General features: G+C 37.2%; 1 protein-coding gene across 2 annotated transcripts in view; it reads left to right on the top strand.

Annotated features, from left to right (window-relative positions):
* LOC127628741 (brefeldin A-inhibited guanine nucleotide-exchange protein 2-like) overlaps nucleotides 1–23,794 on the top strand; it is a 46,826-nt gene extending 23,032 nt beyond the window's left edge. For both annotated transcript variants that reach the window (XM_052105598.1, XM_052105597.1), the window contains exons 20-39: nucleotides 208–336; nucleotides 1,216–1,374; nucleotides 4,369–4,516; nucleotides 4,618–4,714; nucleotides 4,819–4,859; nucleotides 8,917–9,086; nucleotides 9,918–10,069; nucleotides 10,218–10,390; nucleotides 10,482–10,642; nucleotides 10,723–10,853; nucleotides 10,962–11,091; nucleotides 13,645–13,780; nucleotides 14,013–14,151; nucleotides 15,497–15,554; nucleotides 15,787–15,901; nucleotides 17,011–17,150; nucleotides 18,357–18,528; nucleotides 18,686–18,824; nucleotides 20,220–20,337; nucleotides 22,173–23,794. In XM_052105598.1, the coding sequence (XP_051961558.1) occupies nucleotides 208–336; nucleotides 1,216–1,374; nucleotides 4,369–4,516; nucleotides 4,618–4,714; nucleotides 4,819–4,859; nucleotides 8,917–9,086; nucleotides 9,918–10,069; nucleotides 10,218–10,390; nucleotides 10,482–10,642; nucleotides 10,723–10,853; nucleotides 10,962–11,091; nucleotides 13,645–13,780; nucleotides 14,013–14,151; nucleotides 15,497–15,554; nucleotides 15,787–15,901; nucleotides 17,011–17,150; nucleotides 18,357–18,528; nucleotides 18,686–18,824; nucleotides 20,220–20,337; nucleotides 22,173–22,337 (2,673 nt within the window). In that variant the 3' untranslated portion in view covers nucleotides 22,338–23,794. The remainder of the gene's footprint in view (nucleotides 1–207; nucleotides 337–1,215; nucleotides 1,375–4,368; nucleotides 4,517–4,617; nucleotides 4,715–4,818; nucleotides 4,860–8,916; nucleotides 9,087–9,917; nucleotides 10,070–10,217; nucleotides 10,391–10,481; nucleotides 10,643–10,722; nucleotides 10,854–10,961; nucleotides 11,092–13,644; nucleotides 13,781–14,012; nucleotides 14,152–15,496; nucleotides 15,555–15,786; nucleotides 15,902–17,010; nucleotides 17,151–18,356; nucleotides 18,529–18,685; nucleotides 18,825–20,219; nucleotides 20,338–22,172) is intronic.
* Nucleotides 23,795–23,996: the final 202 nt, after the last annotated feature.

Raw genomic sequence — 23,996 nt, 5'->3', positions numbered from 1 at the left:
TGGAATCAGATTCTATTGTTGAAAACTGGAACAAGCCCTCATTGTTACGTCATAAGGTTCACAAGCAGGTCACGGAAGAGACACATTCTCATTCTGATAGTGTTACAGCATTATAGAATTTCAAACTTTGAAACTGAAGTATGTTTGCATTTTTTGTAGTTTATTTGTTGGTATGTGTACTTATGTGTATCACTTTATGTACAACAGCTGGCCTGGACACCCCTGTTGGCAGCGTTCAGCGTGGGACTCCAGGATTGTGATGATCAGGAAGTGGCATCTCTCTGTCTGGAGGGCATCCGCTGTGCTATCAGGATCGCCTGTATCTTCAACATGCAGGTTTATGATTGGCTGCCCCTTATCAGCACTTTTCATATGAAAAATGTCAAAGCTATTTTATTTGTTCCTGTTTTCAAGCATAGGCGTCATTTAAACGTGGAAATCCCCAATGCTTTTTGCCATGGCCAAATATTTTTTCTTCTTCCACTATTTGAAATAACTTGGAATAGTGATGTGTTTAATAAAAGAGGCACCTCCGATTATCAAGCAGGAGGTGCATGCTCTTTTGCTGCATCATAAACCGCTCTAGTGAAATTGCAAAACAAAATGTAAGGTTAGTACCTGGAACCCCCTTGTACTCAAAGTGAATATGGTGACAAGAATCGTTGATCCATGCATTAGTCCACTGACCCTCAAAATCCCAGGTCTGACAGCAGCAGTGGCATCTATGGATAGTTCTCTCTCAAGTTCATTTGAGCACTTGAATTGGTCCGCAACTATGGTTGCTCACTCATATCACTGAGCTATGAGAACTTGGTTTTGTAATATGCATAATGAAATCATTATATTTAATTTTCAGTATACCCCCACCATTTTTGTAGGGGTTTTAGAGAGAGAGAATGAGAGGGGATATAAACAAAAGGCAAAAAACAGAGAGATGAGAAGAAAAAATGTAAATATATATTTTTTAAATAATGTAATATTGAAGTAATTCAAAAACGAACAACCATTGAAAATGAATGGATTCGAATGCAAAAGAAAACTACTTTACTATATAAGCCAAGAATTAATTTAAGAAAACTACAGAAGGTAATATGCTGTATTTACATAAAAAATTTTTTATACATTTTTACCCATGCCCCCAAGCCTGGTCTCCCATATCTGAGATTTATTTTATATCTACTGTCCCTTTCTTTTTATTTTTCACCGAATTTGCAGTTGGAGAGGGATGCCTACGTCCAGGCCTTGGCCAGGTTTACGCTGCTTACTGCCAGCTCCAGTATCACAGAGATGAAGCAAAAGAACATTGATACCATAAAAACTCTCATCATGGTCGCACACACCGATGGAAACTATTTGGGCAACTCCTGGCATGAGGTTAGTCTCAAACGGCAAAAGATCTGGTCTGGCCCATATAGGACCCAAGTAATGCCTACTTGGATGGGAAGAGATTGTCCAATCAACATGAAAAGTGACTGACCACAGTTAGTTTTGCGTTTACATGCCATTTAGGACCGGGTTATCTGAAATGGATTATGGCGCAATAATGGAAAGTAATAATAAGTACTGATTATTTTGCAGACATAAAGCAGAAAATGCAGTTCTGCTCGTGGATATCTAGTTAACTTGCTACTAAATGACTAAAACAAAACTCTAAATATGTTTTAACCCTTATATTGTGTTCTGGTCATTTTAATTGTTTTTAATCCAATTGGAATAAAATTCCTTGACTTTTTTCACTTAAGGTATCTGACAATGATTGATAAAAAATTTACAATTTTCTTTACATTTTATTGGTTTAATTTCACTTTGTTACACTTGTTTTCCTGGTCAAAAATGAACAACCATTGAAAATGAATGGATTCGAATACAAAATACAGAAATATTAAGTGTTCAGGAGCATCCCGATCATTTAGATGAGCACAAAGTCTACAGACATGTGCGCACAGACACACACGTACAAATACACAAACATATTGTGTTGAGCGCCGCCTTGTGCATTTCCTTCTATGCAAACTCTTTGAGGAATAAGATCCACTTATCATATTATATTGGGTTTGGACTCGTTTGAATCAGGATAGCTTGCTGGAAGTTACTGTACATCATTGTCTATGTTTTATGTATGTTTCTTTAAGTAATATGGAAAAACATGACGAAGACATTTCTGTTGATTATATTTATGTGTCAGTGGGAATTTCATCCACTTATACTCACTGCAGTTTGGCCTCTGAGGGAAATACATTTTCTCTTTGCATTCTGTTATATACCTTTCCAACGATATATAACGCGTGTCTTTTTTATGGTTTTACCAACTCCAAATATAATTGTGAATTCAAATGTGCAAATGATGAGAACAAAACAGTTCTTATTTGTCAGCAAATTAAAAGGCATTATTTAAGTAGGATCATTTGAATGCATTGCAAAATTGTATTTTGTTCAAATCAAGCAAATGGTTAAAAATTTATAGAGGTCGACCGAAATATCGTTTTGCAGATTAATCTGTGCTGATAACAGATTTCTGAAACTATTTGTTATAGTAGAAAATCCACATGAATTGTTTTCACCGTGCCATCCGGTGCTGGAGCATCATTGGTACAGTTAGAGTGGCCTCTAGAGGTGAAATAAAAACGTACTTTCGTTTTGTTTTGACACGTGATACTACACTCTGCAACTTAAGATTTAAAACATCAACAATGAAAAGAAATGTATACATTACACATTTTCATATCATTTATAAAGTAATTCATTTGTTGACTAGATGCTGCATTAGTAGGGAACAGCAGTATGCTTGCTGACAAGGCTGAGGACGCTAACATTAAAAAATTACGCGGTTAGAACAATGTGACAAAGATACACGCAAGTCCAACCCAAATGTTTAAATGTCACAATTCTATTACCATCTATTTGGATTCATTCATATCCAGCTGGTCAAATGTATTTACGCTTAGTTGCATATTTAAAGCTAGTTGCGTGAGAAAGCTAATTAATATATTCATGCAGCGGAGAGAAATGTATAAACAAATAAGAAACAAAGAAAAAAAATTTATCCTCACTGTAATAAGATGACTTCAGATCGATTACATACTTGTGCTGAAAAAGGCTAGACAGCACAGAAAGGAGGTGTCTCAATATGCTTTTTTATTTTTAATTAGACACAACATATAAAAGACAGAGGGGAAACAAAGATGTTCATCTAATGCGCATTTACATAGAAAATCCAATGGTTGGTTGCAAAAGTGTTCGGTGTGAACAGCCCCTTATAGTTGGTGGAGGTCTTTGGCTGTTGCTACTTGTTCTCTATAAGCTTTTCTCAGATTAAGCAATGAGTTGCTTTAATGCTTTGTCAGGAAATATGTTCAAATTGGAGATGTGTGTCTTGAGGTCCTTGCGTTTGGTTCCAGTTTGTTGTGCTTCATCTGTTTGAACAACCCCTGGCCTGGGCTTATAGTCTGAGCCGCTTCACCACCTTCAACCGAATGTGTTTTACTCCACCTTCAACCGAATACCACTGCTATCTGTGAATATTGCTACTCCACATACAACTGTACTGAATAAAAAACTATTTGGTATTTCACTGTTATGATGAAGCTTGAGTCTGGAGTAGTAGGAATCACTGACTAAAACATTTTATTTATTTTATGCACATTAGTTGATAATGAAATGCTCTTGTTTAACAGCCAGGATATGAATGTTCTATGCAATAATATAATGGTACTGATTGGTTTATGTATTTATTGTGCCATCTTGTTGTCTAAGGAAACAACGCCAATTTAAAAATCAGCTGACTTTAAAATTTGAATATTCATATATATTCATATTTATATATTTATTTCATTTAAAAAAAAGTACAATACATTTTCATGGTTCAGTCAATACTCTTTATTTTTGTAATAAAGTTCAGCACTATTTACTTTGTGTTTTTATTCAGTTTATAATCGGTTGATTAATCTGTTATCGGCAGGTACTGCCCAACTTAGTTATCGGAATCGGTAAAATCCACTATTGGTCGACCTCTAACCCCCATAAAATATATATATTTTTAAATATGTCCAAAATGGAGTACAAACCCTGTAATATTTACTAAAAAATTAAGTTGATAAATATCATATACAATATATTGTGATAAAATATGCCACATGAAAGATTTATAAACCATCTTATTGGGCCGGTCATTTTTGACCAGGAACACAAAGTGTGTTGTCACAAAATGAACACAACACAAGGTTTTAAGATTTGATGATGGTAGTCTCCTGGTAGATGCATAAAGTCAGCCAATCAGAAAGACTAACATGAGGTGGGCATTAAACCCAACTAAGTTTCTGTACTTCTGGTCTGTACATGACTTTCTGGTCTCTTGTTCTTCCTGTGTAGATTCTGAGGTGTATCAGTCAGCTGGAGTTGGCCCAGTTGATTGGGACAGGGGTGAAGACGCGTTATGTCTCCGGTGTGGTCCGAGACCAGGGAGGCATCATAAAGGGCTTCCCATCAGGGGGAGAGGAATTCATGCCCATTGGCTTAGGTAAGCTATTGTATGACTGAAGTTAATAGCTCTCAGAAAGGGTCTGTTTGTGTGGATGGTGTCCCCCTATGAAGCAAAACAATGTTATTGGTCTCCTGCAGGTACTCTGGTCGGAGGTCCAGACAAGCGTCAGATGGCTCATATACAGGAGTCAGTAGGAGAGACCAGTTCTCAGAGTGTAGTGGTGGCAGTGGACAGGTGAGAGGGTGATTCCAGGACAATACATACATACAGTACAGTGTTGCTTATACTGTTTTTTTCTTCTTCTTTTGTCTGACCCTCCTCTCTATATTGTATGTCAGGATCTTCACTGGGTCCACCAGACTTGATGGAAATGCAATTGGTAAGGTTTTTGTTGTTGTTGTCTTTAACAATTGTAATAATGTTTCATATTTGGGAGCAGTATTGGGGAAGCTACAAGCTTTTATTTGTCAAGCTACCCCTTTAGAAATGTAGTTAAATAATTACATGTGTATAACAAGTATTACATGTTCTACATTGACGTTTTTTAAGGAGGCAACAGATTACTATGGTTGTCCAGTTTGTAAAGTACGTAAAGTCAAATGCTTAGCTGTATTATAGCGGTAGTCCTCATTTAGCACACAATGGTTTTAAAATTCTTGTTTGAGTTGTGACTCTGTGTAATTTATGTTCTTGAACAAGACGTTAACAACAGACAATATTTTACTTCTAAATCAAAAAGTTATATTTTTTTTAAAAGCCAACTTGAAATTCCCAAGGGAACTCCTGTCCAAATAGCCTCCTGCTACTTGTTGGAAAATGTTGCTTGTAACTACACTGTTTTGAAAACCGTTCAGCTACTGTCATGCTACTGAAAAATGTAGTTACATTTGTACACAGCTTGGGAGCAAGTCTGTGTGTTTGCTCATAACTAATTAAATGTTTTTTTCTCATAAAACATACAGATTTTATTTTTCCTCATCCGCTTGTAAACTTGTGTCAATGTGGTTACTGAGTTTGGTCATATTTACAAAGAACATTTATTTTTAGTTCACTGAATACTCAAAATTAAAACCATTTGCAAATTAAAATCAGTTTATTTAAAATCGTGCCTTTTATTATAATAGTCTGTGTCAGATTAATTTGGTCCATTGCATCATAAAAAGTGACAATGGATTGGCTGCCTGAATTTCTACCTGTTTGTAATTGAGCTTTCTGAGTATCCAAGGAATTTACCTGGCACCCGGACTTTAAATTTGGAAGATATTGGATGAGATATTTTCAAAAATATATATTAAAAAAAATGCTGTCTCACTTTCTTAAATGCTATAATCCTTGCTGTGTAGGTGTATGTAAGAAGCAGGTGATCTTTTTCAGACTGTTTACTTGATCGCCCAGTTATATAGCAGACACTTTTGTCCAGAGCAACTTAATGCAAATTACTTTGAAGGGCAGTCCCCCACCGCCCCCTTACAGCATCTTGGAACTGCACGCCATGTTTAAGGACCTATAGTTGTAGGAGGGATTTTTCTGCATTGAATTAAAAATAAAAAACATTCAAATTTGCTTCGGCAGCCCCAAATTTTGCTTGGGTGGCCACTGAAGCAAATACTTATCTTGTTTTCAGCACTTTATATTTACATTTACATTTTATGCATTTGGCAGATGCTTTTATCCAAAGCGACTTACAGTGAATTTATTACAGGAAGTGTCGCGCCCCATTTCTGTAAGGATCACTCGGCAATGCAACCAATCCAGCTTCTCTTGATATCGCAGCACAGACCACAAAACTTGCGTAACCAATTTGAATTCCAATGAGGAGTTTAAAACTTAAAAGCACCATGGAAGAAGTCAAACAACTCAAAGAGATAGGCCTGCGTGACTTCTGTCCACCAATTATGAGAAAATAGCTACACAACAGTGTTAAGCCCAAAATAAAAAGTTTTTTAAACTACACCACCACCCGTACTATAATGCAGTATCACAGTAAACTTTTTTTTTAATAAAAACCTTTTTAATATAATATAATTTTTATATTAAATGATCATTCAGGGAGCATATACAGTCCCCTCCGAAACTATTGGAATGGCAAGGCCAAATAATTTGTTTTTGCTATACACCAAATTCATTAGGTTTGAGATCAAAAGATGGATATGAGATGAGTTTATGATTTCTGCTTTTATTTCCTGGTATTAATATCTAGTTGTGTTAAACAACATAAAACATAGAACCATTTGTGTCAGACCACCCAATTTTTATGCAAGCAAAAGTATAGGAACAGATAAGTTTTGAAGTAGATTAAAGTAAATTACACTTTATATTTGGTTGCATATCCCTTGCTTATAATAACGGCATCAAGCCTGCGACTCATTGACATCACCAAATTGTTGGTTTCTTCTTTTGTGATGCTTTTCCAGGCATTTACCGCAGCCTCTTTCAGTTGCTGTTTGTTTTGGGGTGTCTCCCCCTTCAGTCTCCTCTTCAGGAGGTGAAATGCATGCTCAATTGGGTTGACTTGGCCAGTCTAAAACCTTCCACTTTTACCCCATGATAAAGTCCTTGTTGAGTTGGCAGTGTGTTTTGGATCATTGTCTTGCTGCATGATAAAGTTCCTCCTGATTAATTTGGATGCATTTCTCTGTAAATTGGCTGACAACATGTACCTGTAAACATCTGAATCATCAATAAAGATTAGTGAGCCTGTTCCAGAAGCAGCCATGCAAGCCTCAGCCATAACTCTACCTCCACCATGTTTCACAGATGAGCTTGCATGTTTTGGATCATGAGCAGATCCTTTCTTCCTCCACACTTTGGCCTTTCCATAACTTTGGTAGAGGTTAATCTTGGTCTCATCAGTCCATTAAAACTTTGTTCCAGAACTTTTGTGGTCTTCAGATTCTTACATCTAATGAGTGGTTTGTATCTTGTGGTATGGCCTCTATATTTCTGCTCACAAAATCTTCTTTGAATGGTGGATTGTGATACCTTCACCCCTGCCCTGTGGATGTTGTTGATGTCACTGACTGTTGTTTTGGGGTTTTTGATCACAGCTGTCTCAATGTTTCTGTCATCAGCTTGTTGTTTTCCTTGGCCGACCCATTCGGTGTCTGTTGCTCAGTACACCAGTGGTTTCTTTCTTTTTCAGGACATTCCAAATTGTTGTATTGGCTATGTCCAATGTTTGTGCAATGCATCTGATTGAGTTTTGCTCTTTTCTCAGCTTCAAAATGGCTTACTTTTCTCCCATAGACAGCTCTCTGATCTTCATGCTGGCTTATCCTTTTTAACAAAAACATGCAGTCTTCACAGGTGAAACTTAAGGCCAAAACCAAGAGTAGATGTTCAGAGCTATTTATTGTTTAAACAATCAAACAGGACACACCTGGGTAACAAGAAACACCTGTCAGTCACATGTTCCAATATTTTGGGTGGTCTGATACAAAAGGTTCTATGTTTTATGTTGTTTAACACATCTAGATGTAAATACCAGTAAATAAATGCTGAAATCCTAAACTCTCGTCTCATCCATATTTTGATCTCAAACCCAAATCTCTTTGGTGTAAAGCAAAAAATGTTTTATAGTTTTGGAGGGGACTGTATGAGGCTTGGTTTTAAAGGTGCACTCAGTCATTTTTTCCCCATTTAAAAAGATTTACTCCTAAAGAAATTAATTGTAATATTGAAACATATGTATAAAATCATGACCACTCACATGTGATTGGGAATCTCCTCATATCAGTAATCTTATAAAAGCTGTTTTATTCTACATGGGGTAGGGGGGCCCTAATTGGGGGCTGCCATTTTAGAATAACATGACCAGCTGAATACTAGTCACTTAATTTCATTAACCTTCTTGTTATTAGACACTCTTACTCTTGGATTAAATTAATAATGGCTGATTGTGAATAGTGAATTTCTACAATGGCATCTGTAACTGAAAACTATTGATTTTGAATTATGCTGTATCCACACCACTAGGTGTCACTGTAATCCTAGATGACGCGAACAAAAATTGACTGCGTGAACCTTTAATTGTATAATGTATATTTTATTGTTCTTATTACCACAATAATGTGCCATCCATGGTCTTACCTGTAGGTGTGGCATTACAAATTCTGCAATAGAACAACTATGGTAAACGTATAAGTCTGAGACTGAACCTGGAATTATTGTGTTAACAACACCGACTCCTAACCATAGGTTACTGAAACTCAAAAAGGCCCTCTGTATTGTCACTGCTCATCTACTCACTCTTCCAACCCAGACTGTGACCATACATTCAGCTGATTCACTTTCATACTTCTTGCACACAGATACTGTGTTCTGCCAATAGAAAAGTGGACATCTGGTTATGTATATAATAAGTTTGTTTTGCAGGCTAAATGTCATTGAACTAAAATTTTTTTTGTGTTAATTGTGAAGTATTCTTTCATCTCCAGTGGACTTTGTGCGCTGGTTGTGTGCTGTATCTATGGATGAACTGGCCTCTGCGCATCAACCACGCATGTTCAGTCTGCAGAAGATTGTGGAGATCTCCTACTACAACATGAACCGCATCCGCTTGCAGTGGTCGCGGATCTGGCAGGTTATCGGAGATCACTTCAACAAGGTCAGTAGCCTTTACCTTAAGGCTAAAGTATACAATGCAGCCCAGTTTTTGTAACCTCCCGCACCTGAGCGTGTCTGTGCACATCTTCTGCCAGTTGTAGTGTGCATACGTCGAACGAGTCTGTGTGGACTCGCACTCAAAATAACTATACTTTGGAAGTCTAGAACACCCGAACGAAGTATAGACCTTATTCACGCTATCGCCATATTTGATTTTTTTACTAGATTGTAAGGGATAGACTGAGTCTCTTCAATGGGCTGTACTGCAGTAAATCTGTCCAAGAACATTCAGTATACAAAGAACTCCAGACAACATGAGTTTTGGAAAATCAAATTTGATCTAGGAGCTTTATAATGTGTGTGCCATTGAAGATATGGTAAGTCTATCCCTCATAGCCTCATTGTTATTCCCATTAAAAATGATGAAATGAAGATGACACTAGCGTGAATAAGGTATATATCCTAGCCGAGGGGTGACCAACCCTGCTCCTGGAGAGCTACCTTCCTGCAGAGTTTAGCTCCAACACACCTGCCTGTCATTTTCAAGTAATCCTAAAGACCTTGATAAGCTGGTTCAGGTGTGTTTGATTAGGGTTGGATCTAAACTCTGCAGGAAGGTAGCTCTCCAGGAGCAGGGTTGGTCACCCCTGCCCTAGCCTTTATGCTGCTCAATATTTGGCACCATAATGATTGACACAACAATATCTGATGAAAATAATTTTCAGAGATTCCAGAATTGTTCCCAGAGGTTATGTCTCGGGACACTTGAACAACACTAAGTAAAACCTCAGTATCTGATTGTGGTTTGTTTTTTTGTTTGCTGGTTTGGCAGGTGGGTTGTAACCCTAATGAGGATGTGGCCATCTTTGCTGTGGACTCCCTGAGACAGCTTTCTATGAAGTTCTTAGAGAAAGGAGAACTGGCCAACTTCCGCTTCCAGAAGGACTTCTTAAGGCCATTTGAACACATCGTGAAGAAGAACAGGTGAGTAGATGGGGGTTAGAGTGGAACAAACGCAGAGAAGGGAAACTTCAGTGATTGATGTGATGAAAAGAAAACTGTTAAATTATGCAATTTCTTGAGAATGAGGAAAATGTTCTTTCTACTCTAATTTCTTTTATTTGTTCTGTAGGTCACCCACTATACGAGATATGGTGATACGTTGTGTGGCCCAGATGGTGAACTCCCAGGCTGCGAATATTCGCTCTGGATGGAAGAACATCTTTTCTGTGTTCCACCAAGCAGCATCAGACCATGATGAGAACATTGTGGACCTTGCCTTTCAGACCACTGGACACATTGTTAGTAAGTACCAGCCAATGGCCATTTTTCAGATCACGAACAGGTGTTTTTTGTAAAGATAAAAAAAAAAAACATCTCATCTTCTTCCGCACAGTGAACACATTTCAGCAGCACTTCGCTGCAGCCATTGACTCTTTCCAGGATGCAGTGAAGTGTCTGTCAGAGTTTGTTTGTAATGCTGCGTTCCCTGACACAAGTATGGAAGCCATCCGGCTAATCCGTTACTGCGCTAAATACGTGTCTGACCGGCCACAGGTGAGTGCTGTTACCTTGGATTTAGTGATTCCAGAGCTTTAAAGGTTTTGTTACATTTTAACCACTCACCCCCTTTCCAGGCATTGAGAGAGTACACTAGTGATGACATGAACGTCGCCCCTGGCGATCGTGTTTGGGTGCGAGGTTGGTTCCCCATCCTGTTTGAACTCTCCTGCATCATCAACCGCTGCAAACTAGATATCAGGACCAGGTGGGTCCCTGTCAACAGCTTAACAGTTCTCTTCCCCTCCATATACAAACATTGAGATAAAGTGGTTTTATGGGAAGTTTATTCAGAGGTTGTGTTTGTGTGATGCAGGGGGCTAACCGTCATGTTTGAGATCATGAAGTGTTATGGACACACATTTGAAAAGCACTGGTGGCACGATCTGTTCCGGATCATCTTCCGAATCTTTGACAACATGAAGCTCCCAGAGCAGCAAACTGAAGTGAGTCAGAGTGTTAGTCGCAACTTAAGGGGTCATACCTGATGTTAATTTAGAATATTTGTAGAATTTTCATTTTATTTTGCACTGAAAATAATTGTAATGTAGTTTAATAATAATAATAATAGTAAAAGTTATTTTATATAGCACCTTTAAAGAAGCTTCTCAAGGTGCTCTTCATAAAAAGACAAGCATAAAAGAATACAAAGCATAATAACAGTTAGAGCATATAAACATGCATGTCATGTCATAAAAATGAAGTAAAAGCTGGCCTGAAAAAAAATATTTTTTAAGATAAAATATATTAAGAGGTCTGTGCTTCTCTGATATCAGCTGCAAGATATTTCAAAAATTTTGGAACATAAGAATAAAAAGCCCTGTCACCCATAGAGCGTAAACTAGTCTAGGTACAGCTGAAAGACCAGATTTGGGGGTGCAGAGATTTTGTTTTGGGGTATAAAGGGTTAAAAGCTTACACAAATACTGAGGAGCCAAACCACGCAAAGCCTTGTAGGTAAGTATGATCATTTTAAAATCAACATGAAACCTGATAGGGAGCCAATGCAAGGATTCCAAAATAGGAGTAATGTGATCACTTGTCCTGGCACTAGTGAGGATTCAACTGCTGAATTTAGTACATTGTAATTTATTTGATGTGAATTTTCCACCCTCTATCTGACCCTTAGATTTAAAGGGTAAATTTTTTGCTGTAGTGCCATTTTCCATATGAAATGAGCAACAGCAAAGTAGACGCAGGCTGAGGGTGTGCTGTTGGATCCAATGTAGTGTTAAACTCTCCCATCATCAATATCAGCCTCTTAGTGACTGGTTCACAAAACAATTCATACTGAAATGTGCTTCTCAAATATTCAGATCAGACTTAAATGATCGGGGACCTTGTTCAATTTTAGCCACTCTTTCCAAACATTGAGATGCTTCAAAAGGATATACATAGAGCCAGGTGCTACAAACTGTAGGACGACCAATAACTAAGGTGGTGGAATAGGCAGATAACGATTATTCGGCCGATAGATTTTAAAATCGATATATTGAATGTAAAAAAAAAAAATACAAATTCTTAGTCTTTTCTTACTGAGACGCCACTGACATGGTGGCTGCAAGAGTCAAAAATGAGTAAAATCCCAGATACGTGTTTGATGTGCAACCAAAATGATCAGAAGAAATTAAGTTTTGTTGCATAACATGGGACATTTAATTATAAACAAACCTGAAATACACCAAGGAATCTTATTTTGGACTTTAAAGTTTTCTGTATTCGCTCACACACACACAAGGTTAACAAAACATGCAAAAGAATCACTACAAAGTAAACATTGCCAAATGGGCTAATAAATATTGAATGAGCAGTAATTAATTCAATGAAAATTCTGTCTTCTGCAGTACAATGATTTTTAGAAGAATATCTCAGCTCTGTAGGTCCATACAATGCCTGTGAATGGTGACCAAATCTTTGAAGGTCCAAATATCACATAAAGGCAGCATAAAAGTAATCCAAATGACTCCAGTGGTTTAATCAGCATCTTCTGAAGCGATCCATTCGGTTTTGAGTGAGAAAAGACCCAAATTTTACTTTGTTTTCAAGAATTGCAGTGAAAAAGGTCTCCTTGGCAAACTTGATTTCAAGCTTTATTACTCTGTTCATGCATCAAGCACTAGGAAGCGTAATAAAGCTTGAAATCATGATCACACCTAGAGACTGCAATGGTAAAATGTATTGTGAAAAAGTAGTTATATTTTGGTTTGTTCTCACCTTCAACCTTTGCTTCTGAAGACAATGATTAAACCATTGGAGTCGTATGGATTACTTTTATGATGCGAATATTTGATATTTGGACCTTCAGAAGTCTGGCCACCATTCACTTGCATCGTGTGGACCAACAGAGTAGAAATATTCTTCTAAAAAAATCTTAATTGGTGTTCTGCAGAAGAAAAAAGGTCATATACATCTGGGATGGCATGAAGGTGGTCAAATAATAAAAAGAGACTTCATTTTGGGGTGAACTATCCCTTTAACAGTAAATCATTCATCAATTGTAGATCATCAGTGATTGCTTGCCAATTTTCGTATGTCTTTTTTTTTTTTTATTACATTTGCATTAATAATCGTGAATTAGTCCATAAATAGTGATGGTGACAGAGACTTGACTCCATTACAAAGCTCTATATGTAAATATTCACCAAATTAAGCTTTTTGTATCTTATATATTCACCAGATGAAGGGTTTTTACATGAACTCTTAACATGAGTTCCTATGATATTTAGGAATAAGAGTATCTGGCTTTCTCCTTATTCTGATCACCAAGTAGCCATTATTGATGTGTAAATGAGAGCAGTTGGTTTGTAAAGTAATTTGTTTTTACAGCTTGGTTTCATAGCGCATCAAGCTCCAAAAAGATGAAGGAAAATTCTATTCCTCATATGACCCCTTTTAATATGACAAGTTCCTGGTTCTCCAGTTTTTGTATATTGCAGCTAATAAGTGATGAAGTCCTAAATGATCATGAAATCTGATTTTTGCCATTTTGTTTTGCATAGAAAACAGAGTGGATGACTACTACGTGTAACCACGCCCTCTACGCTATCTGTGACGTGTTCACACAATTCTATGAACCTCTCAGTGAAGTACTGCTGGCAGATATTTTTGCACAGCTGCAGTGGTGTGTGAAACAAGGTGGGGATTTTACTAATCTGTTGCACTATTCATGAGGGAGAGTTTGGGATTTTTTTGGACCTGTCCTGCCACTTTACTCCACTACAGATGGCCATTAATCTGTGATACCTACACATGTCACATTTGGAAAAACATATTGGCCCAGCTGGTGGTGTTGTTATAAAGCAGCAGTGTTTGGTAATAGAGGGAAAGTGTTAGTGTGTTGCACTTAGAACTCCGCCTCTGTTGTCAGATAATGAGCAGCTGGCGCGATCAGGCACAAACTGCCTGGAGAACCTGGTGATCCTGAACGGTGAGAAGTTCAGTGGGGAGGTGTGGGAAGTCACCTGCGCCTGCATGCTGGACATCTTCCAGACCACCAGCCCTCATGCGTATGTCACTACTGCACACCACTATCTGTTTTACTGACACTTGACAGCCTGCTGTCTGAATGTGTTTTGATTTGCTTAAATTTGATTTGTAGGGTTGCACCAATTGTTTTTTTTTGTTTTTTTTTTTTCAGACAAGCAAAATAATTGTGAAAGAAAGAAATGTTTACTAACCTTCATGTTGTTCCAAGCCCATGTGGCTTTCCTTCTCATGCAGAAAATAAAAAGAGATATTTAAATAAACATCCCAGTCCATCTTTACAATACAATGGCAGTTGTTACTCACTTTGTAGGTAAAAAAAGACCCAAAAGTGTCATAAACGTAGTCTATGCGACTCATGTGTCATATTCCAAGTCTTCTGAAGACATACGAAATCTTTTGCTGAGAGACAGCCAGAAATTTCAGTCATTTTTCAATGAAAATAGAAGTTTTATAAGCGCTATGAGAGCAGCTTGTTCACTGTGGCACATTTGCTCACATTTACACCCTGGGTACACTGGACACTAGCATTGTGTCAGAAGTAATAGAACCCCATTATTATTTATTTTATTTATTTATTTTTCGCCCAATTCCCAATGTACTTTTAAGTCCTCATGGTCGCAAGTGATTCGCCTCAATCTGGGTGGCGAAGGACAAATCCCAGCTGCCTTCATGTCTGAGACCGTCAACCCGCACATCTTATCATGTGGCTTGTTGAGCCCGTTGCCACGGAGACATAGCGCGTGTGGAGGCTTCAAGCCATCTACCGCGGCATCCACGTTCAACTCGCCACGCACCCCACCATGAATGAACCACATTATAGTGACCATGTGACTCTACCCTCTCTAGCAACCAGGCCTTAGGAGACCTGGTTAGGAGACCTGGCTGGAGTCACTCAGCACGCCCTGGGATTCGAATTAGTGAACTCCATTGGTGGTAGCCAGCATCTTTACCACTGTGCTACCCAGGCCCCCTAGAACCCCATTATTATCAATGATGCTGTCTACACTGGAAGCGCCGGTGCAACGCGTTCGCCGCGCCGACAATAAACAGGTGTCTCGTTCCATTTTGCACTGCACGTGCTAGCGCTACTACAGAAGTTAAATGGTGTAGAATGTTCGTGTCGTAACATTAGTGTAGACAGCCGCTGCAGCGTGTTTTTAGCACTAAAGTGTTTGGTGCATCACTACTGCTTTGTATTCCACAATTTTCTATTTTCCTCAATCTAAGAGGTTTTGCCATATGTCTCAGATATTCAGTCATATTTCAGACATCCTGTTTAGCATAGGTGCTCACATGAATAGGCTGTTTGTAAAGCTCTGCTCATGAAATGCTCTTTCAGTCTGATTCTGACTTTGCTCTTAACAGCTTGCTAACATGGCGACCAGCTGGGCAAGAAGAGGAGGTGGGAGAAGGGAAACACATGGTGAGATGACAGTAACATAAGTAAATATCGCAAATATGCGCACACAAAATCAGCCACAAATTAGCACATTCTAAATCCTTATTCTACTAGTGATTTTAGTTTTCTACCCTCTCCTGACACGAACACCCACCCACCACAGTCTCTGCTTGCTTTTCGGAGCAGACAATTCCATTTTTGGCTCTGGTTTACAAGTAAACCAATGCATCTTTGTGCTTATTTGTCTGTGTTTTAGGATGTCGAGGTGGATTCTCTGTCCCAAAGCAGTTGTGAGAGGACTGTGTCAGAGAGAGGCCACAGTCAGATGTCCACAGCTAGTGATGAAACCTGGAAAGGAAAGTCCCATGCCAGTATGTACTGTAATGGTTCTCTTTGCCTTTGGGTGAACCTCGCGAAAACTGTAAAGAATATATCTAGGTGTATTTCAAACCACATTTAAAAATTGAGCCAATTTTTTAGCACTATAAAGATTTATGATGCACCATCTACTCTTCCACCCATTTATCATTACCATAATGCAAAACGAATCTCATTCTCAAGACTTTAGTGTGAATAATTATATTATATATTATTTGAATTGTGAAGTATTGATGTGTCATTGTAGTATTTGTTGTTCGGAATTACATTTATGCTTATTCAAATATAAAAATCATTGTATTTTACTATTTTTACTGTATTTAAAAAAAAAATCCCATTGGAAGTATTCTCATGAAAATATAAAAAATTTAAACAACTCACAACTTGCCCACATTGTCTCACCATCTATGAGACAAGTAAGAAGAAATCTAAAGAGCTGCCCAAATCACATATTATTTTTTGGACTTTCCACCAGCAGCTACATTCTGTTTGGACTGTTTGACCTCTTCCCTTTTTAAACTGTTTTCAATTATTCCATTTGTATAAAGGAAATTTATTGACCAAAATTCATAATCTCTTATATACGTGGTCCTCAACTGGTTTTGCTTTAAGAATCGTATTTTACATTGAACATCAAGTGCCAAACCTACATGATATCAAACCTGTAACCTTTATTTAATGTAGTCTGGATTGTGTTTTTTCTATTCCCATATGTTGTTTTAAAATCTGTTTTCGAGGATGACAGCATCTGCCTAATTTGGCTTGCTTCTACCAAGAAACATGTGAAATGCTTAAAAGTTAAAAGCCCATATGTTTTGCTATTATTTTAAAAGAATTATTGTATGATTATTTGTGTTTTATTATTTGAATTTGACATTGTTTTTCCCTGCTCTCCACGACCCTATCAGAACAGAACAGGTTTGCGACCCATTATAGGGTGGTGACCCGCCAGTTGAGAACCACTGCTTTTAGATGGAGAGGTTATAGATTACCTCTGTCAATTACAATATCTTTTTGCTGTCTTATCTTACCCTGTTTGACTAGTCTTTCTGTCCAGAGTTCTATGTTGTGACATGTTACTCTCTAATGTGGTGTGATCTAGGGATCTCAGACCACAGGCTGTTTGCAGGGCTGCTTATAAAGTGTGTAGTACAGCTGGAGTTGATTCAGACCATAGACAACATTGTATTCTATCCGGCTACCAGCAAGAGGGAGGATGCTGAGAACATGGCCGCTGCTCAGGTTTGTTGGAGTCAGTGAATTTGCATTTATCCCAGTTAAAAAATGCAGACCATACAACAGTCTGATTGGTGTATTTTAATCAATAATACAACTCAAAAATACGTGTCATTTGTCCTAGATGGCATTTACCTTCTAAATAATTCCTAGTTCAATTTATAGATTGTTTTAAGGGTCATTATCACGAGAAATCATAAGTTAAAATCTTTTAAAAACCCACAATTATCATATCACTTATGAAGACACAGATTTAACCACTGGAGTCTTATGGATTACTTTTATGCTGACTTGTGTGATTTTTATATATATATATATATATATATACACACACACACACACACACACACACACACACACATACACATACACACACACACACACACAGTTTATACAGTGAAGAAAACACATCAGTAGGCAGAACAACACAAACATGCGTTACGTTCTTGCATTCAAAACACTCGAAGGAGCGCAAATGTGATCTAAGGGTTCAAGATGTGTTTAACGATTGAGTATTAAACTATATTTAACTTGAAACAGTGAAATAAACATTTTATGTTTATGACGCAACACACCCGTCTCGTCTGACGTTGGTGTAAATTGACGGGCCCTTAAACAAGCCCTCATAATAAATCTCCAACTGATTGACAAATTCACTTGTGAAATGGATTGCTGTGAACTGTATGCCAATGATTGACTTATGATCAATAATATGGTAGTAAACAATACATTGTATTCTAAAGCCACTTTTTGTATGGCCTTATCAATGATTAACTCTTCTGCTATATATATATATATATATATATATATATATATATATATGTATGTATGTATGTATGTATGTGTGTGTGTGTGTATGTGTATATATATATATATAAAATTTTAGCACACATTCACTTTCATTGTATGGACAAAAAGAGCTGAGAAATTCTTAATTTGAGTTCAGCAGATGAAAGAAAGCATACACATCTGGTATGGCATAAGGGTGAGTAAATGAGAGAATTATTTATTTTGGGATGAACTATTCCTTCAAATTATAAGTGGAGCTTTTGAGAGAAAAGTGTTTTGACCCCTTTAAGAGCTCAGATGTGTTTACATTTTATTTTATGCCTGAAAACATTCACTAAACTCATCTAACTTGTTTGTGTGGACATACAGAGGAAACTATGGTTCGGGGACTGAGTGTCTTTGTCTGTGTGTGTTGTCTTGCAGAGAGATGCACTTGAGGAGGCAGAAGAGGGGGAAGCGGAGCCCGATCAGGGCATGTACAGACACCTGTCGTCACAGCACCTCTTCAAACTGCTTGACTGCCTCCTTGAGTCCCACAGGTTTGCCAAGGACTTCAACTCCAACAATGAGCAGAGGACAGCACTCTGGAGAGCAGGTCTGCCCTGCTGCATCCATTATTCCATATATTCAGTGACATTGTGATTGCAAACGTCAATCTTTTAATTTCTTGTCTGGGTTGTGGTAATGCGGTTATTTTTTTGAGGCCTTTTTTATTCTGCATGTCTTTTATTAATCTGTGCTTTTATGTGTAGGCTTTAAGGGAAAGTCAAAACCAAATCTTCTGAAGCAGGAGACCAGTAGTCTGGCCTGCTGTCTGAGGATCCTCTTTCGTATGTACTCTGACACGCAGCTGCAGGACTCGTGGCCAGACATCCAGACACGCCTGCTGCAGTGAGTGAAAATGATCACACCCGCTCAAAATTATTTTGTTGTATGGTGAAGGCAAAGCAGCCAAGAAATGCCCAGCATACATGAGAACTCCTTCAATTCTGTTTAAAAAGCATCTTGGGTGGATACATCATGATGATGGTTGAAAGAATGCCCAGGGTGTGCAGAGATGTAAAATAGGCAAAGGGTGGTTACTTTGACACAGTTGCTAAAATAAAAGTTAGTTTAGATTTGTTTAACATCTTTTGATTACTAAATAATTTCCATACTTCCATGTGTTATTCCGGTAATTTGCAATTTGGTTGTATTTGTTAACATTAGTTGTATATTGAACTAACAATGAAGAAATATAATTTTACTTCATTGAGTAATTAATCTTGGTTCATTTTAATTCCTCAATTTACTATTGTTCATTATTTGTTCATGTTAGTTCATAATGCATAGTGCACAATGCAAACTATTGTTAACATATATACAACTTTTTAAAGGTAGAACATTTATTAGTATATGTAGAAATAAACATTAAGGCTGTAAAAGTATTGTCCATTGTTAGGGATATTCATTTATTCACTCTTATGCTATCCCAGATGTGTATGACTTACTTTCTTCTGCTGAACTCAAATGGAGATATTTTTTTAAGCATTTCTCAGCTCTGTAGGTCCATACAATGCAAGTGAATGGTTGCCAAAATCTTCAAGCTCCAAAAATCACATAAGTCAGCATAAAAGTTATCCATAAGACTCCAGTGATTAATTCAATATCTTCAGAAGTGATATGATGAGAAACTGATCACTTTCACATACTACTTGTGTTTTTGTTAATTCACATTCTTTGTGCATATCACCCCCTACTGGGAAGGAAGAAGAATTTGTAGTAAAAAACGAATTTAATATTGATCTGTTTCTCACCCACACCTATCATATCACTTCTGAAGACATAGATTAATCCGCTGGAGTCATATGGATTGCTTTTATGCTCATTTATATGATTTTTTGGAGCTTAAAAAAATGTGGCAACCATTCACTTGCATTGTATGGACCTACAGAGCTGAAATATTCTTCTAAAAATCATAATTAAAAGAAAGTCGTACACATCTGGGATGGTATGAGGGTGAGTAAATGACTAAGTTCACACAAAAATGAAAATTCTCTATCTAAAATGTGTATTATAAATAGTAATAATAAAGAATGAGTGGGTTTGTCAAAACTTTTGACAGGTATTGTAGATGTATTTTCATGTACATCTGTAAACAATTTAAAAAAAACTTTATAAATACAACACTGTTAGTGATGAGTCATATGAACTGAAATAAGATGAGGAAGTTCTCTGATTTACATGTTCTGTACAAGCAGTATTTGGGACCGATGTGGTAATGTGTACATTTGTGTGTTGATTTAGAGTGTGTAGTGAAGCACTGGCTTACTTCATCAGTCTAACCTCAGAGAGCCACAGAGAAGCCTGGACGAGTCTCCTGCTGCTACTACTCACCCGCACACTCAGACTGCATGATGACAAAGTAATAACACACACAAACACGCCGTCTCTTTCAACCTGAACATTTAGGACTTTTTACCTTTCATATTTAGTCAGAAATTAAATGGGTTTGGCCACATGATCTTGGATTGAATTGGAAAATATTGACCTCGTCTGAGAGGTAGAAAAAACAGAACTGTATCAGTAATTTATTTTATAGCTGTACAGGTGAGTCTAAGTGTTAAGCTAATGGTGTGTTATTTCCTGCAGGAAAGCCCTGTTTTAAATATCTCTCTTATCCTTTAGGTGTCTGTGTTAAGTCTTTTATTACAGGAAGCTCTCTGATGATACGCCAGTTTGTCCATGTGATGACCTTATATGTAAAAGAGACTTGTAGCCCTAGGGGCCTTCCTTGTCCAGAACTAAAATAGACTTTTCCATTCATCACTGTTCCAATAACATCAGGCATTCCCAACAATGTTCCATTCCAGATTGACACTCACAGATCTTTCAAACAACCCCTAATTGGAAAACCCAAGACCACTTCTGTTAAAGTCAACATGAGATAAAAATTGACCCTTTGTTCATGCATGTTTCTGGTCTTATTGTGAACCATTCGTTGATGCAAATTTTCCAAGTTAAAACATTGTCTTCATAATCGCTATCCAAAATGTAATAACTTACACCTCCTCTGAAATTACTTTCCTTTTCCGCTGACATCACAGATGTATGTGCTACTGGATAATGTTTACCAATTGCCAGGCCTACACGGAATATGTGTGCGCAGAATTGGAACACCCCATTCATTCATTAAGATCTACACATCCTGTGCCCTTTGCATGTTCATTTATTTAAATATTTCCAATCAGTCGTCATTTTTATTTGTATAGCACTTTAACACAACACACATCGTTTCAAAGCAGCTTTACAGAGTGTAGTTTGATAAAATACAATTGTGAAGTTTGTTTAAAAATAAGTAATTCAATAATAAGTGCATTTAGAACCCCAGTGAGCAAGCCGAAGGCTACTGTGGCAAGGAAAACAAAACTCCATAAAATATTGGTTAATGGAGAAAAATAACCTTGGGAGAAACCAGACTCACTGTGGGGGCCAGTTCCCCTCTGGCTAAACAACATGAATATAATGTAAATATTACTTATTTGTGTGCAGTGAAGTCATGGTTTAAAATGTGTAAATTAAGGACAAACAATAGTTTGTATAAACAAAATATTGTCTATTATGATGATACTTTTAGCTACCAATAGCTAAAAAGCATTTTAAATCCATTCCGCCAAATTCCACAGAACCTCCCTCCCCCTGGTTTTTGACCAGTCAGCACATTCCATCAGTGCATGCCAATGGACCTTATTCACAGTAGCACCATCTTTAATATTTAATGGGAATGACAATGCAGCTGTGAGGTATAGACTTGCAGTCCCTTCAATGGGTTGTACTGTTGTTTAAAGTGTTTTGGATTGTTCCGCTAAAGAAAGATTGAAAGGACATCTCTCCAAACACATTCAGAGAACAAAAAAAAACTCTAAGAGCTTATACAGCTTTATATAGTGCATGCCATTGAAGAGACTAAGTCAATCCCTTAAAGCTTTGATTTCCTTCATATCAAAAATCAAGTATGGTGCTACTGTGATTTAAGGTCTATAGCCAAAAGTCTATTTAAGCATTATTGTTGCAAACTTGCATTCACATTTGGCTCCAATCTGTTATTGACATTGACTTTAACACTTATATTAGCTTGTGTTATATTTCATCCAATTTACTGCAGTTTTCCATGTTTTAAATACACTGAACAAGTTGAATCTTTTTGGGAATATTCTCCACCTGAATATGTTTACTCTAATGTTCTCCTCTCTTACTTAGTTCAAGCCTCATGCCTCCTGCTATTACCACCATCTGTGCGAGATGATGCAGTTTGACCTCATTCCAGAGCTCCGTGCTACTTTGCGGCGATTTTTCCTCCGCATCGGTTCTGTCTTCCATATTGCCTCTCTTGAATTGGGCCAAGTGCAGCCTTCATCGTCCTAAACGAGAAATGGGATCACAGCTCTGATATGAAAAGGGAAGCAAAGGGGGGCTGAAAAGTGGACAGATAGCTGATCAGAGCATAAAAGCACCACTCTTGTACAGGAATGCTTTGACTGATATAGGAACAAATTACTCTGGGATGTGTGTGACTGTCCTATACTTTCCTCTAACTCTGCCAGTCCTGTCTCATCGGGCTTCAGCCACTCCCCCATGAAATAACAGCACTGTGACCCATCAGGGCTCCTCTACTGTGTCATCCGTCTGTGCTATTAGTCATTTTTGTTTATTTTTATTTTTCCTTTACTTTGGACCGCTGCAACAAAAATAATTTATTACCAATACTGCTGTATAGCTGGTTTCTGATTGTCTATTGATTTCATTATGTTGACTTTTGTCTTATCTGTTGAATTTTCTGTCTGTTTTAAAGGCTGAACAAATATAGACATCTCAGAAAATACAGAAATGAAATCAACACTTATTGTTATGAGCGTGTAGAAGACTGCCAATGTGCAAAGAGCCTTTGTCTGTGAACAATGGTATATTTGTTAACGACTGGTCCAGAAATGAGCATTATCATTGTCCTTTACTGAATCATGATGAAATTAGACATTCATCTCCAATTGAAAAGAGAGAGTTTCTTAAACCCATTATTAGGCTAGCCCTAGAAGGATTTTATTCATGTTCATTAAACTCTTTTATTTGGCATAAAGGACCTTCATTTGGGTTCAGTTTATTCACACTGAAACTTAAATTGTTCTAAGAATGTAACAGTTGCTTTCAAAAACATTTGGTGTTTATTTTACAGGCGTCAGTACTCATACTTGTTAATCCCAACCAAGTCAACACTATCATTTGTTGAATGCCACACATCATGCCTATTTAGTTTTCAGCATTATAAAGTTAATTGTGGTTTCCTTTTTAGAGGTTTGATCATTCAGCATTCCAATGTTTTTTATTTATCATGTAAATCTTAAAACATTTAATGAATATTTAATTTTAGTGCACTAAATTTTGCTAAATTTCTGAATCGGACTAAATCTGCAAGTTTTGACATTCACTGGTGTTACTTTTCAAAAGAAATTATTAAATGGGGAGTAATACATGAATACAAACATACTGTATAAACCAGGTGTAGCTTCATTGAACCCTAGCATACGGTTTACTAGTGTGTCATCAGTGCAGATTAAACTCCTGATTTATTTTTGTTGAGGATGTATTTCATTCTTGAAGTGCATTTAAATATTTTCTGAAAAGCGTTCTTTCCTTTGCAGCTATGGATGTCTACTTTGCCTTCATTGAGACTGGGAAATATAAATATATACAGTATATGAAGAAATACAACGTGTAAAATTCCCATGTAAAATATACAGAAAAATGTTCAACTCTATACATATTGTGATGTAATCTTCCAAACATTTGGTTAAGTAATCAATAAAGTTGGAACTGAGCGGATATGTTTTCTCCTGATCGTTGCTGCATTTTGTTTTATTGACAACACCAAAAGATGAACAAAGAAAGACATAAATACTATTTAAATATTTATTGTTTGAAAATTATATCTATCCATTTAAAAAAAAAAAAAAAAGAATCCCTAAATTGTATTTGTGAAGAGAATGCTTGAAATAGGAGTTAACTGCTGTTCGCAGAAAACAAAGAAAA

The sequence above is a fragment of the Xyrauchen texanus genome, chromosome 35, assembly GCF_025860055.1.
Source record: "Xyrauchen texanus isolate HMW12.3.18 chromosome 35, RBS_HiC_50CHRs, whole genome shotgun sequence".
NCBI lineage: Eukaryota > Metazoa > Chordata > Actinopteri > Cypriniformes > Catostomidae > Xyrauchen > Xyrauchen texanus.
This window is presented reverse-complemented; position numbering and strand designations above follow the sequence as displayed.